Below are 14701 nucleotides of genomic sequence, written 5' to 3' on the forward strand. Positions count from 1 at the left end.
AAACTCACTCGTAAATCTTTTTTCTCAATAAACACAGTCACCAGAAGTTTAACCTCACTTAGTGATTACTTAATCTCTATCAGGTCATCATCATAATCATTTCAGACACATGCCAAACAAAGCCGGCCTGTGCTGTTTATTGTCTTGTTGTAACGGGCGGCCTGGCTCTCTCTGAGGCCAGTGCTGGACAGTGATGGCTCACTGCATCTATTGGATTATGTGAGGGATTTCAAACCAGGATTAGGCCATTGGGCTATAGACAGCATGGGGGCTGCGTGAGCTTTTGCATCACAGGGGTGTGTTAGGGTGCATGTGTGTGTGTGTGTTTGAGCGGGAGGGTGTCGTGCATCCCAGAGGCCACGGTGTGCAGCTTGTCTCCACTTGGCTCCATTGTCTTTGGCACGGACCTTCAAACATGAACCTGTTCTGCTTCACACTGGTAAGATACATCATCTTCTGAATTCCTGTACATTTTTGTTTAGACTGTCAGGAGCACTTATTTAGTCCCTGCAGCCTTAAAAGAGTTGGTAAGCAGAGGAAACGCAGTGTGCCGCTGCGGGAGAGTCTGGTGATGCTATTGTTGTTGACAAGGATCTGAAACGGGCTCTCTGGGGAACGAGCCAAAATTGCTGACAACTTTCCCTCTTTTCATTAGGTTCCGTAGATGCAGTCTTCCTTTGCTGTGCTTGCATTTGCTGCATTGTGTTAGATACTTACAACTGTAAATGTAATATCTTCATATTAGTGTAATTAATCATTTTATAATGTTATAATAATCCTGTTAGCATGACACATTTTCCAATAATTTAACAACTTTCCAGCCTTGTAATCACAGTCCCATTTAGTGCATAAATACTATTTCTTGAACTTCTTATCAGTTAAACAAATTAAGAAAGGAAGAATGTGCGTCTGCATGGTCTTAATGTGACAAGCTCATTAATGTCATAATTAATACCACAAGAAAATGAATCATAAAATAAATGCTACTTGAGTGTGACAGAATGAAAAGTTTGTCATGTGATTTTCACATAGCTGCAATTTGTTACAATGATACTGGTTTGTTGTTGGAAGTGATTACATTTACAGCTGTAACATGGTTGCATATGTTCAATTAGATGATTAGTGACAATTTATAGTAGTTGCTGTTAATACCACACTGACTCTCTCTTCTACTCAGTGCCAGATTTGGGGCTTTACTCTAAGTTTAGCTACACAAACAGTACAAAATATAATCAGCCTCGTGAACTCAAAACTGTAATAATACAACAGCATAAAATGTTCTGCGCACCTGAACAAACCATGACAGATTTATGTCAGTGGTTATTCAACTGGTCTCACTAATTAAGGTTTAAAATGTGTATAAATGTATGGAATTTAAAAGGGGGAAGGATATAAAAATTGAGAAAACTGCAAAATTCCCAAAATGGGGAGATACTGTGAATCTAAAACATGTAACCTGAAACATATATCAAAAGGTGTCATCTTACACACACACACACACACACACACACACTTCTTACAGTATCTGTGTCACAGTCTTAAGGTTTAGATGACTGGGCTTCTTACCCATCAATCCTATCCTGTTTCTACATAGTGGCTGTTGTGATGTAGCTGATCCCGCAGATCATGGCATCATAAGCAGAGTTTGCCATGACTTGAAGGTTGTAGCCAGGACTTTAGAAATAATGAAGGCATGACTCAGCTCCCCCAGCAGAACTCCACCCACCAGTCATATTCTGTAAAATGTTATGAATACTTTTTTAAAAATCCAAAAATGTCTAAATGTATTTATTCATTATAATTGTTCAATTATATTTTCTGTAAATTTCAGCATACATGCAAGTTCAGTTTTAATCAATTTTTACACATCGCATACAGTACTTCTCACACAGAGCATAATCCAGCATTGTCTTTTCACATGGCCAGACATTTTGACTAAATGTGTGTGTTGATGGCAGGCTGCTGACCTGCACTACCCTTGGACTGAGAAAATTACACAACAAGTACACCAATGTGTGATGAACACTGATCATATATGTTTGCAGAATAATCACACCAGTGTATATTCCAGACCATTAGATAAGAAGACACGTTCGTCTCTCCCTGATGTGAGGCTTTTCACTGATTTTGTATTGTATGGTCGGACTGATAATTGATTCCAGACAATTCCTCGTTGATAAGCGTCAACAACATATATTTATTCATAAAGAGTCAATCAGTGTACTGCAGTATTTAAACCAGGCTGCTGTCACCCTGCAGACTGATGATTGTTTTTTTCCAGGAGGGCTCCACAGAAAGCATATATGAACCAGCCTATAGCCAAACACTAAAGGAAGTCCTACCCAAGTACCAGTGCAGCCCTGCTCTTCTGAGGCGTAAACCTGAATGGGGCGGCTCAGATCCATTCATCAATTGTGTAAGTTTATTATCTTGATGTTTTTTTCAGGCCTACACCTGATCAAACAATGATGAATCACATGTAGTGGACAATGCCCAAACATTCAAACCAATTTGAAACCACTGAGTTTGGAGACAATCCTCAGATCAATTAGCTATTGGCCACACAAACAGCGTCTGTGTGTTACAGGATGAAAGCCTGCTCTGCACAACCAAGGGTCAACATCTGGAAACCAGAAAGAGAGCCAGAAAGAGGGTTAACAGTGGTGTTGATGGGGCATGTTCACTGATACCGTTCACCTCTCTTAGACTGGAATTAAACCTGTTCCCATATTGTGTGTTGCTGGATCCTGCACAGCTGATGCAGGTACATGCGAAGCTGTGCAATTAAAAAGGACAGCGGTTCTGTGAGGCTGTACTTAGGCACAGCAGTTCTTTGAACAAAATGCTAACATCAGCAGATGTTAAGCAGATGTAATGTTTACCATGATCACCATCTTGGTTCACGGCATTAGCATGCTGGTTGGTTAGTTTTTGTCATGCACATACTGTTCAAGTGCCCAGACACCAAAAATACCGTTGCAGTAGTGAAACATTTGTCAAACATGAACAAAACTTCTTGTATATAGCATTACATTGCAAACAAACAAATACGATCTAGACCTGCTCTGTAGGAAAAGTGCAATGAGACTTCTGTTATGAATTGGCGCTATATAAATAAAATTTAAATGAATTGAATTGAATTGTCCAGATCAGTTGGCTAATGGCTACTGCATCCTATGTATTATTCCTATTTCTTCTCTTTTTTTTGTTCTTTCCTTTCTGATTTTGCTATAAGTTATGTCTGTTTATGTGTCCCCAAGGGTCGTCCTCAGAGTACAATAAAAGTAAAAAGGAATAATAGAAGGTATGTGAGTTTTGTTAGCTCATTTTGTACAGTAATATTCTTTAATTGAGCGCACACTGCATTTCTTAATAATAATTTCTTTACATTTTCTGTAGTTTTGTTTGTATTTCACTCATTAAAATCAACATATTTCCCATTAGGAAATTTAAATATTTGTCATTATCATTTGTCATTTTAGGTCGTGTGTGCCAACATCGCCCTTGGACAATGACACATTAGGTTGGTGCAAACTGATCACAGTCACTAATGTTCATATTTCTAATGTTTTGGGGTTTTATCAGATGGTTAGGACTTTATGCAAAAGTAACACCACTCCTCTTGATCTTGTTTTATATGTTTAACCCTTCTGTGTACAGTTACAATGTGACAGCTTGTCACCTGTTTCTCCTTCCTCTCCACCTTGTCTGTTGCAGACAAAGACATTAAGCATGCCTGCTGGATGTCATCAGGTGACAAGAAGGACTTATCTCATCAAATGAAAGTCCAGAACAGAGGTAAAGAAATATGTGTACCTGAGCAAAACCAAAGTGCTTATACTAGGAAACCATGGTCCACTGAGGTTAGAGATTAGACCATAGAAGCAGGTAATGTAGAATATATATAACTTATCAGAGTGAGTGTGTGACAGCTGAAGGAAGCCAAATGAAAGCAGATATAAAATGATGAAGGTAAGAGTAGCTTGTGTTATTTACCCCATATCTGGGATCAATGCTAAAGACATTATTGATTTGTATGTTTGACAATATATGATTTAGGAAGAAATAAAGCATTGTCTGACCTGTGTGGATTGATCCTACAGAGATGTGTAAAGCTCCCTGTCAGAGCAGCATGTTGACAAGAGATGACAGAGAGAAGGAGCTGAACTCTGACAGGACGCAGACAGATCTACCAGCTCAGGTAAAACCACATTACTGTCACCGTAGAGCAGGTTTCACCCACCAGCAGGGCCACATTACCACACTGTGATAAATGAGTACAGTATCCACGTTAAAAGTAACCCTAACTCTACATTCACTAAATAATAATCACATTTCGGATTGGAGCCAGTGCATACAGAGCAATATGGTAGATAGAATTGGCATTTTTCACACTTCAAATGAGAAGATTTCCTCATTCACACCTGGACACAATCACTTTAGTACCACAAATGATAATTATTTGCAAAGCTGTGCAGATTAGTCTTTTGTAATCCTGTACCAACATGACTGTGTTTGCCAGACAGGCACGTAGATACCTGACATACGTTGATGAGTGTGCACATGTTAGTGCACGTGAGGGAGTGGTTGTGGTTGTTTATCTTTGCTCATCTTCCACACCCTGCTTATGTACTGTAACTGAGGAAAACATGAATAGATGATATTACAGTAAAGCATCTGTAAGGTGCTAATAAAAATATCTTTTAAATGTGTGACAACAGAAATCTGGCTAATGTCTTAAAGTTGACTCACTTAATATGTTTATGTGGTACAGATGGAGGTTACAGAGGGTAAAAAGGGAATGTGAAGTAAACCTGAGGGAGGTCAGTTATATGCCAGCCAAATCAGATATAAGGCCCCTTTATATCTGCCATGTGTTCTTTAGGACACCTGGATTCTGTACTGTTTCATGCCAACAGCTGATAGTTGAGAGGGAGACATCAGGAAAGCAATCTCATCCACACAAAAGGGAACAAGTGATGGGGCAGTACTTTAATGAAAAAGTGACTTTTTGTTTAAGCATGGTCGATGAGGGAACACAGCATGTTTTGGAAGCTTTAGCCCTGTCATCAGCTTAGTTGTTACATGCCTTAACTTAAATGTAGACAGTGGTGGAAGTAGCATCGGATCCTTTACTTAAGTAACACTAGTAATACCCCACTGAGAAAATACAAGTAAAAGTAAAAGTACAGACGTACTGTCAGCTAAATAAACTTAAAGTATCAAAAGTAAAAGTGCTCATTCTGCAGAAAATGGCCCATATGGCTGATATATAATAACATTATTAGATTGTTATTACTGATGCATCAATGTTAGAGCAGCATTTTACTGTTGCAGCTGCTCGAGGTGGAGCTAGTTTTAACTACTTTATATACAGTTAGGTAATTTAGCCCACTGGTTACCAACCCCCCTCTGGTGGGTCACAAGATAAATCTGAGGGATTGTGAGACGATTAATAAGAGAAGAAAGAAGCAGTTCTGATAAACAGATCTGTTTTCATTTTTTGGACTTTTCGCTAATCTTTCGCTTTTTTGTGAAATATTGGATAATTTGACCTCTTTAGACCTCAAACTGTTATTTAAATGAAACCATTTGAGACATTTAACAGGGAAATCACTTTGGTGGAACTGCTAACAACTCATAGACATCTGAAATGTGACAGGCCCCAACTAGACACTGCCAAAATGATTGGGAACCACTGGTTTAATCTAGAGAAATGGATTGTACTTCATAACATTATCATGTTTTTTTAAGAAAAATCTTAATCTGAAAAGTAACTAGTAACAAATAAATGCAGTGGGTAAAAAGTACAATATTTGCCTCTGAAATGTGGTGGAGTAGATGGGGTGGTGAAAAGTAACTAAGTACATTTACTCAAGTACTTACTTAAGTACAATTTAAAGGTACTTGCACTTTACTTGAGCATGTCTGGTTTATGTTGCTTCATACTTCCACTATATTTCAGAGGGAAATATTGTACAAGTGATATATTGTAAAATTACAAAACATTGTTAAAGATTGTGTATACAAAGTAGTTAAAACTCTCTCCACTTCAACCGGCTACAACAGGAAAATGCTGATTACACGTTGACGCATCAGTATTAACAATCTAATACTGTAATGTCAAGTCGCAGGGGACATTTTACTGCAGAACGAGTACTTTTACTTATGAAACTTTAAGTACATGAAGCTGAGACGTCTGTACTTTAAGTAGGATAGGGAATGCAGAACTTTTACTTGTATTTCAGTCACTGGTACCTTATCCATCACTGAGTAGAACTATAAATGGCATAAAGTGGAAATACTCAAGTAAAGTACAAATACCTCAAAATTGTACATAAGTAACAGCACTTAAGTAAATGTACTGTTACTTTTCACCACTGAATGAAGACCACCATTGTTTTCTAAATGAATAAAATAAGAACTTGTGGCAGTTCATATGCTGAGTAATAAGTATATCTGACATTATATGTAGATACATTTGGCAGTAGAGGATTGGCACAATTTGAATACAAGGGACTATTTTCCCTGTTTCCACTAAAGGTAGTGGGCAATGGAAGATTATTAACAAACAAAAATCCCTATGCAGTGGTGTGAAAGCACAGTAATATGTTTATAAAAACTCTGTTCCTCTAATGATGCAGTACTTGACGTGGTTAGTGCTGAACGTGTGTACACTGCATTGAATGCACATATTATTTCTTTATTACAGGGCGGTGAAACTGTAGCTGACACAGCAGAATCAATACACACCACAGGAAAACTAAAGAAGTTACAGAATCTGGTGCAAACAAAGAAGGGACATCAGAGCGGAGCTGGAAAAGGGAAGAGTGCATCTGAGAATAATGGTGAGTTGTTGGGGATGATGTTCTTCAACCTGTCCAAGAAGCTGCGTCGAATCTGTTATTAATAACGATCGTTTTTGCTCATCTTCAGATCATCTGGCAGGTGGGTCGGCTAACAGCAATCCAGTGCTAACCTGCATCAGGCTGGGGAGGAGGACAGAGAAGAAGCCCTCTAAAACTGCTCCAACACCACAGCAGCAGCAACAACAGGCCAAAGATGTCCATGAAGATTCAGAGGAGGAAGGAGTTTGGAACCCACTTGAGTGTCCACAGCCCTGGACTCCCTTCTACCACACCTGTCACCAACCTCGACATGAACTGTGGGTCTGCGGTGGCACGACAGAATGGGATCGTTTTGAGAGTTTGATACAGGAACTGGACAGCAAACAGTCTGATCTGTCTCCTACACAAACGATCTGCTCAATCACAGATCTGCAGCTCTCACAAAATACAGTAAGACGTACCTCGGTATTATTACCGTCAGAAAATGAGACCAGATTGACAGCCTCGAACCAGCTAAACCAGTGGTGTTGTCAGTACAAGTTTCATCACAAAATCTAGCATATGTTGCATCTTATAAACTGATACCACTCTCATATCTGTTAAATATGAGGCTACATTAGCTAGCTCTAAAGTTCAACTTACACGTTATATCTTGTTTGTGTAATCCATACAAAAACCTTAGTGTAAAAACGACAAGTTGAGCTTTATAGTCTGGTTATATGCTGGACTATTTCTTGGCTGGGAGCAGTAACTTTTGGGAGTCTCCGTTGGTTGCCTGGCAACTGCCTCCAGCCAAGAAATAGTCCGGCACATAACCGCCATATAAGACTTTATTACACTTTTATTTCTGCACGGCTTAGTCAGCTTTAGAGGTGCTGGTAGGCAGATTTTATTACCTTAAGACAGAGCCAGGCTAGCTGTTTCCACCTGTTTCCAGTCTTTATGCTAAGCTAAACTTACAGTACATTCAACAGGCAGATATGTCGTATTAATTTTCTTTTTGAACTGAAAGCGAATAAGGACTATTTCCCAAAATGTGGCTTTAAGTGGCTTTCTGTTTGGCTTTATTGAAACATTTCTTTTCACTCCTTCTGCCAACTATTATGTGGCAAAGTACAGTAGAAACCAACATTAAGGCTACAGTCTATGATGTCTCTCACTATTTCTGTTGTCGTTTACCTGTAGCCAGCTCTCAGATCTCCAAAGTATCATTAAACTGTGCTTTGCAGGGCCGGACTTTCTAATTGCACCTCAGAGCGCTTTAGGGAACATTTAGACTAATAGAACTGTAATTGAAATTTCCAGCTAACATTTGTTTTTTATTGCTTTTAGGATATTCTGAACCAAACGTTTTACAGCTTAGCTTCATTTTCAGCCTCAGTTAGCACCGCTAATGCGCCATAAACTGCTATTTAATAATATCATAACAGAATAATTATGAAAACAAAACAGATGTGATGACATTACACAAGGCTGTACTGGAAGTGTGTTGACCATCCTGCTGGAACTGGCAAAGGACGTTCTCTCTAAATGTAACAACTGATATCCCTCAGAGTTTACAGATGAAGTTTGGTATTCAGTGAATAAGCAGCAGCTTCAGAGCTGAACGTCAGGGAGAGCCAGGAAAGATAAATGAGAGGCTCATGCGTGAAGAACTGATGCAGTCAGAGGGGTTCACTTTGTCAACCGTTGTCAAGTCTGAGAAAATGACTCAAGTGACATCACTTGAGTATCTCAGCTTGGGCTTGGAGACTACAAATTTATAAGCCTGTGTCTAAAAAAATATGCTCTTAAATTGCATTATGGGAAGTGTAGGATCTAGGGTTTTTGGCGCTTGACCAATTCTAGGGACTGAAAGTCAGCATATCTTGGCCTCTGCTGCTTCAATTTTGAAAATTCTTTTGTAAATCTGTCTCTTGTGAGTCCCCCAAATGTTGTGGCAATACAACAGTAAATTGCTGGGGTGCCCGTTTAACAAACAGCTTACGTTATTTGAAAAGTAAAGTTTTATTATCCAGTATCTAGCAAGATGACTTCATTAATGACCGTATTACAGTACATGAGAGCAGTTATTAGGCAGGTAAGAGTAAATATGACCAACTCTCTCAAGACTTGAGAGTCTGATTGTCATCAAGGGGCAGTGAAAAGTGGCTTCTTTGATTGTATTACAAATCCCTGGGGACTGTAACAGTCACAAGTATCATCTAGTTATCCTTTAGCTCAGCATTCAGTAGGAGAGATTATTCTCTGGTGTATGCTAGTGGTGAAATTAAGGAGACAGTTTTGTTGAATTACTGATTGAAATTGAAAAAAGACTCCACACTCCATCAGAGCACATGATCGCATGTTTCAGAGAGAGAGTATTTATATGGCTATGGTTTCATATAATTGCAAATAGGAAACATTGCACTACAAATACTAAATATATCCATGTTTGAAAATTGTTTCCAGTTATTTAGGGCAATGGTATCAATTGTTGCTTATCCACCCAATTAGTGCATGACAGTGAGGCCTCAGTTTACTAACGGTCACTGTTGGGAAATAAGCCAGAGTCAGTGTAACAGATGTTCTGAGAGGAGTGCTGAATGGCCACTAAACTGACCTGCTAAAGAATACTGTCTCCCCTTTAATGACAAGAACATAGATAAGTAGATTATAAAAATTAAGCAGCATGAAATGAACTGTAAAAATGTATTGAGTGATACTGAAATAATATCTAACATAACACAGAAAATAGTACAAGATCAGTGCAACAAACTGTTTATGTTGTTGGGTCACAGGGAGAACACACACACAGGCAGATAATATGTCCATCTGTCACCAGAAAACACACTCACTCTTAATCTCTTTTTTACACAAACAGTTGACAAGATTTGGGAGATTTGACGTCTTCAAACAGCACTCGCCTTTAATGAAACCACAGGATAATAGAAGCTCTCTGGTAAGAGAACCAACCTCCTCAATCTGCCAACTTGTTCATCTAGGAATTTAACTTTCTCAAACATCCTCCACAACACGCCAAATACACCATGTTTATTTGGCAGTTGTGGGGGAGAGCTCTATTTACAGTGTGTTTTGTTTTTAAAGCAAAAGCAGGAGCAGAATGGTGATCCAACCAGACTGCGACTGCAGAGGAGGGAAATGGAGACCTCATCACATAGTGACAGGAAGCACGTCAAGGCCTCGCCAGAGAAAACGCTGACAGCCATCGTTGTATGTCATGCACTCTACAAAGCTTGTGTTAATACAACCAGTTTTAAGTTCATGGCACCTTGCATTTGCTGTGGTTCACACCTAATGAAATAACATCAGTTACCAACCTGACACCGCTGTCAGCACCACACTTGTTCTGCCAGACTTTACAGAAAGCTTTACAGACTAGTGTTGGAACTGGCTCTAAAAGTACAGCAGGGACTGACAGGTCCAACATGCATGCAGATATTCTGCCACCTTATCTGGTTAACCTGGTTTTGAAAATGACTACAGCTTTAAAACATGGGTTATCACAACAATATGAATATGGTATATAAAGTTTCATCTGAGTGTCCATTATATTTTTGATATCTTCAATGCATATTCATCACTAATAATTACAATGTGACTATTTGAATGATAATTTGAGATATTTCCAAATATATTTTGCTTCCTTTTAAGACTAGGCTATATAAAATTACATCTCATCATCCAGCCATTTTATCAAACCTTGACCAGACTCACATTACAGACATTTGCAATTCATGTATGACTAGTCAAAACATTAATTAATTAGAATTTTGTGAGTGAAAAACACATACCAGTGCAGTTTAAGTGCAGCCCATCCAGAATCTTACACTTCAAAAACTGCACTTTGATGGACTGATGCAAATATGGTCCCTGTACAGGAACAGGAAGTTAAAAGCTGAGCACAGGTAGTTTGGGATTAAGCATACCACACTCCTCCTCGGTCTCAGCTATAAAAAGCAAGGCAACTCTTGCAGGATTAAGTATTTTGCTTGCCAGAGGAGGTGCGTGTCCCAGCATAAACTAGGATACTGAGCTGTTCCATCACATGAGGAATCAAACACAGCAGCACAGGGCCTTGACTCAGCTTTCTGGTTGGTTAGCTTTCTCCTTTGTGTGCCTGTAGTGGAAGATAACGCATGACAGGAAAAACAAAAGCTGAATAAAAATGTGACTTTTTACTGTGCAGAATGGAAACACACAGAAAGATGAAGCAGAGAAGAGGGAAGTTGGTGGTGGAGGACCATTAACTAAAGGACACAGGCGGTCCAGTAACCTGAGCCTCTACAGCATCAACAGTGGACAAAGCTCCTCAAGTAAGCACAGAGCCAAGTGTACTCTTCACACCACAACCTGATGAATTATGCAACCCTCGATTGTACACTCAGGTATCCTGTTACTCCCCTTTAGATGCACTAATTTGGAGAGCTACACTAACCTCTGACAAATCAAAAACCAAAACCTTGACTCAGACTCGGGCTGACTTATTATTGACATGTGGATGACTCAACTGAACGCAGTAATTAGCTTGCCCTTTATTGAACCCTCTTGTTCGTCTGCTGTTCCCCAGGTGGAGTCACCAGTGGGTCAGGCTGCTCCAGTAACAGAGACAGTCTGAGGCTGGAGGAGGATCTATTGTACACAAAACAGTTCTGTGGCAGAGCCAGAGTCCATACAGACTTTGTGCCAAGTCCATATGACACAGAATCCCTCAAACTCAAGGTAAGCAAATGGAAATTAAAAAAACGAACTGTAGGACTCAGCAGGATTCAGCACTCCGAGTTAGTCAAATGGATATCTTCCAAAGTTACAGTCATCTTAGTATAAAGTTCCCTCTTGTGTTTCCCTAGAGAGTTTCCTTGTTGAGCTGCATTGGACGGAAAGTAACAAAAAGACATCATTTTATACTAAAAAGAATGTAACTGGAAAATATCCGCTTAATTTGTCTAATTAACGACTGAATCCTCATATTAGCTATTGAATACGTGTTTGTACAATACGAGAACTGTGGATTTTGTCCCCCATCATTATATAGGAAGCATGTCAGGAAGGGATCTCTTAAAGATGGGGTATGTGATTCCAGAGAAATCCAATACCGTGACAAATACCATGATATACAGTGACAATAACGACACAGCAAGTAATGTAACTAACGTTAGCTAGGCTGTGGATTAGCAAACTGTCCCTACAGTTGCTGCTGCGAAGCTAACAGCCAGAGAGGACGAGACGGTTTCCCAGAGCCAGCACAGCCGCTCCAGACAGCGATACTCACAACTCTCCTGCTACTATAGTTAACACCACAACAACAGCATATCTTGGCAGACTAGAAAGTTAGCTGAATGTCCGTGGGCAAGTCATTTAACATTACCTGACACACACATCATGGCTGGAATAGTGTTGTGTGGCTCGGTCCGAGCCACTTTGTTTGTTTCCCATTCACAGAGCCAGAGTTTTTTATCAGCAGACACACTTAACGGACAGCTAGCGGGCCGTGAGGAGATATTGGCTGATTCTGACAAAAAGACGTTTATTGGATTAGTTTTGCATACCCCACCTTTAATGGCCAATATGGGCAGGAGGAATGATTACAACAAGCAAAACTTGTTTCAAATGTGTCCAATACTTTGGTTTATGACCAAATATCTGCAAAACTAATGACATTCCCATCAGCCTCAGCTGTAGGCCTACTTTGTGTTTAACTGTTAGTGCTAATAAGTAAATGTTAGCATGCTAACATTCTAAACTAAGATGGTGAACATGGTATCATTATACCTACTAAACATCAGCATGTTAGCGTTGTCATTGTTAGCATGCTGTTGCTAGCATTTTGCTCAAAGCACGACCACTGCAGTGCAGATGCAGCCTCACAGAGCCGTTAGCATGGCTGCAGACTCTCAATAATAAATGGTGAGTTTACCTCACCAGTCTTACTGTAAGTTGTCTTAGTGTCTGCTAACCGAAATATGAAAGCTATAAAGCATTTTGTACTGTATTAATTGTATTAGTAATGTTTGTATCTACCTGCCCAGGGAGCACAGATGGTAGTAGCTATAGCTAAATCTGGTAGGCTACAAGCATCTCTTCTCTGTGTATAAGATTAATGTTGCATGGTCCCCGTCAAATAAATGCAATAAAGCTAAACTTTCATTCAGGTGGGAGATGTGATTGACATCATCGCCAAGCCCCCAATGGGAACATGGACAGGCATGCTGAACAGTAGAATGGGAAATTTCAAGTTCATTTATGTGGATGTGCTAACAGAGGAGAGTCCTGATACACACAAGGAAACACAAACCCACAGAGTGAGACAGAAATCAACTGTCCAGGAAGTGTTAAAGCTCCTCAGTTTGGAGGTATTTTGTTTTTATTTGTGTTTTGGACTGATTTTAATGTAGCAACAATCATCTTTCATGCAAGAGGGTGTTCCTTCAGCTTCTGAATGGTGTTTTGCTTTACTTGCTTCACCAGGAGTATTCCTCGTCTCTGCAGCTGAACGGTTATCAAACAATAGACGACTTGATGAGGCTGAGGGAGCATCACCTGACGGAGCTGAATGTGACTGATCCGGAGCACAGGCATCGTCTGCTCGCCGCTGTCAACTCCCTGCAACAAATGCGCTGTGAGTAATGGGAAACCCAGAAAAAGGTCATCCAAAGACAGTATCATCATGCACATTTTGTGACGTGTTAAAACGTTAAAACTAAAAAAAGATATGCTGAGACGTTTGGATTCAGGAAAGAAAAGGGACAAGTGACATTGCACCTCATGTAGATAAGACTGGGAGGGTATCCGAGCCACAGCTAAAGAGGTTAAGGATAACAGGATAACCCCAAAGAGTGTTTCTGAGAATAGAGTAGGACACACGAGGATAGTAGCTGCAGACCGATAGGCCGTTGAGCCTTAATGCACAGGAATAATGGCTGTAAAGGATTACTTACTGCTCATCTATCCAACTCTGTGACAGTACATCCAACCGCCACGTCTTCTCTGCTTTACAGCTCATAGTCAGGTGGAGAATGAGGCCAATCAGGAGGACAAGACCCCCAGCGAGAACACGAAGGCAGATATGAACAACTGCCCAAGAGACTCCGGCTGCCACATGCCATCTGACAGCCTCGCCAACAGCACAGAGGACACAGACCTTCACTGCATCTCTGAATACCCTCTACCAGCTGAGACAACAGCTCCATGAGCATAATCCTTTCTTTCCAATGCATGCTTTATTCCTTATGTTGCTGTTGAGATGACTTGTGAATCAAAAGCTGTTTTTCTATTTCTTGCAACAGTGTAATTTCTAATTATGTACAAAAAAATGACCATGCTGAGCCTTTAACACAGCTAATCCTCAACTCCACTACTGGACGTGTGTCTATAAATTGTAAGATTATCAATTGTTTCCTGAAATAAAATATTTTATGAATCTGTTTTCTTTTAATCATAATTATATTTTACTTTGGCTTACAACAGACAGAATCACCATGAAATGTATAAATGCACTCCATGTGTATGCAACATTATAGTGAAGTCGGTTGACTCCACTGACAATCCTGTAAAAAGCAGAACATTTTAAGAAGTATATGTCTAGGGGTGCAACTAACAATTATTTTCATTATAAATGAATCTGCCAACTATTTTCTTGATTAATTGTTTGGTCTATAAAATGTCAGAAACTAGTGAAAAATACTGATCACATTTTCCTAGAGCCTAAGATCACGTCCTCAAATTTCAAATCAAAGATTTTCAAATTACGATTGTAGAAAACAAAGGCAAACAGCAAAAAAAAAGCTGGAATCTGTGAATTAATAAAAAAACAAACAATGAATCAATTATCAAAATTGCAGCCGAATAATTTT

The 14701-nt window shown here is 39.6% G+C and overlaps 1 protein-coding gene across 1 annotated transcript; it reads left to right on the forward strand.

Annotated features, from left to right (window-relative positions):
* The first annotated feature begins 213 nt into the window (after positions 1–213).
* Positions 214–14273, forward strand: samsn1b (SAM domain, SH3 domain and nuclear localisation signals 1b). Its single transcript, XM_044223540.1, has 15 exons — positions 214–439; positions 2282–2416; positions 3261–3304; positions 3483–3523; positions 3718–3798; positions 4104–4201; positions 6713–6848; positions 6937–7298; positions 9712–9789; positions 9936–10061; positions 11038–11164; positions 11419–11570; positions 13001–13201; positions 13317–13467; positions 13847–14273. The coding sequence occupies exons 1-15, from the start codon at positions 311–313 to the stop codon at positions 14038–14040; spliced, it is 2055 nt and encodes a 684-aa protein (XP_044079475.1). The 5' UTR covers positions 214–310; the 3' UTR covers positions 14041–14273.
* The last annotated feature ends 428 nt before the right edge of the window (positions 14274–14701 follow it).

The sequence above is a fragment of the Siniperca chuatsi genome, linkage group LG14, assembly GCF_020085105.1.
Source record: "Siniperca chuatsi isolate FFG_IHB_CAS linkage group LG14, ASM2008510v1, whole genome shotgun sequence".
In the NCBI taxonomy this organism is placed as follows: Eukaryota; Metazoa; Chordata; class Actinopteri; order Centrarchiformes; family Sinipercidae; genus Siniperca; species Siniperca chuatsi.

Coding starts and splice junctions, on each gene's coding strand:
- samsn1b (XM_044223540.1), top strand. CDS start 311: ATGTGTGTGTGTGTGTTTGAGCGGGAGGGTGTCGTGCATCCCAGAGGC. Junction 7,299..9,711: donor TGCAGCTCTCACAAAATACA/GTAAGACGTACC, acceptor TTACACAAACAG/TTGACAAGATTTGGGAGATT. Junction 10,062..11,037: donor AAACGCTGACAGCCATCGTT/GTATGTCATGCA, acceptor TTTACTGTGCAG/AATGGAAACACACAGAAAGA.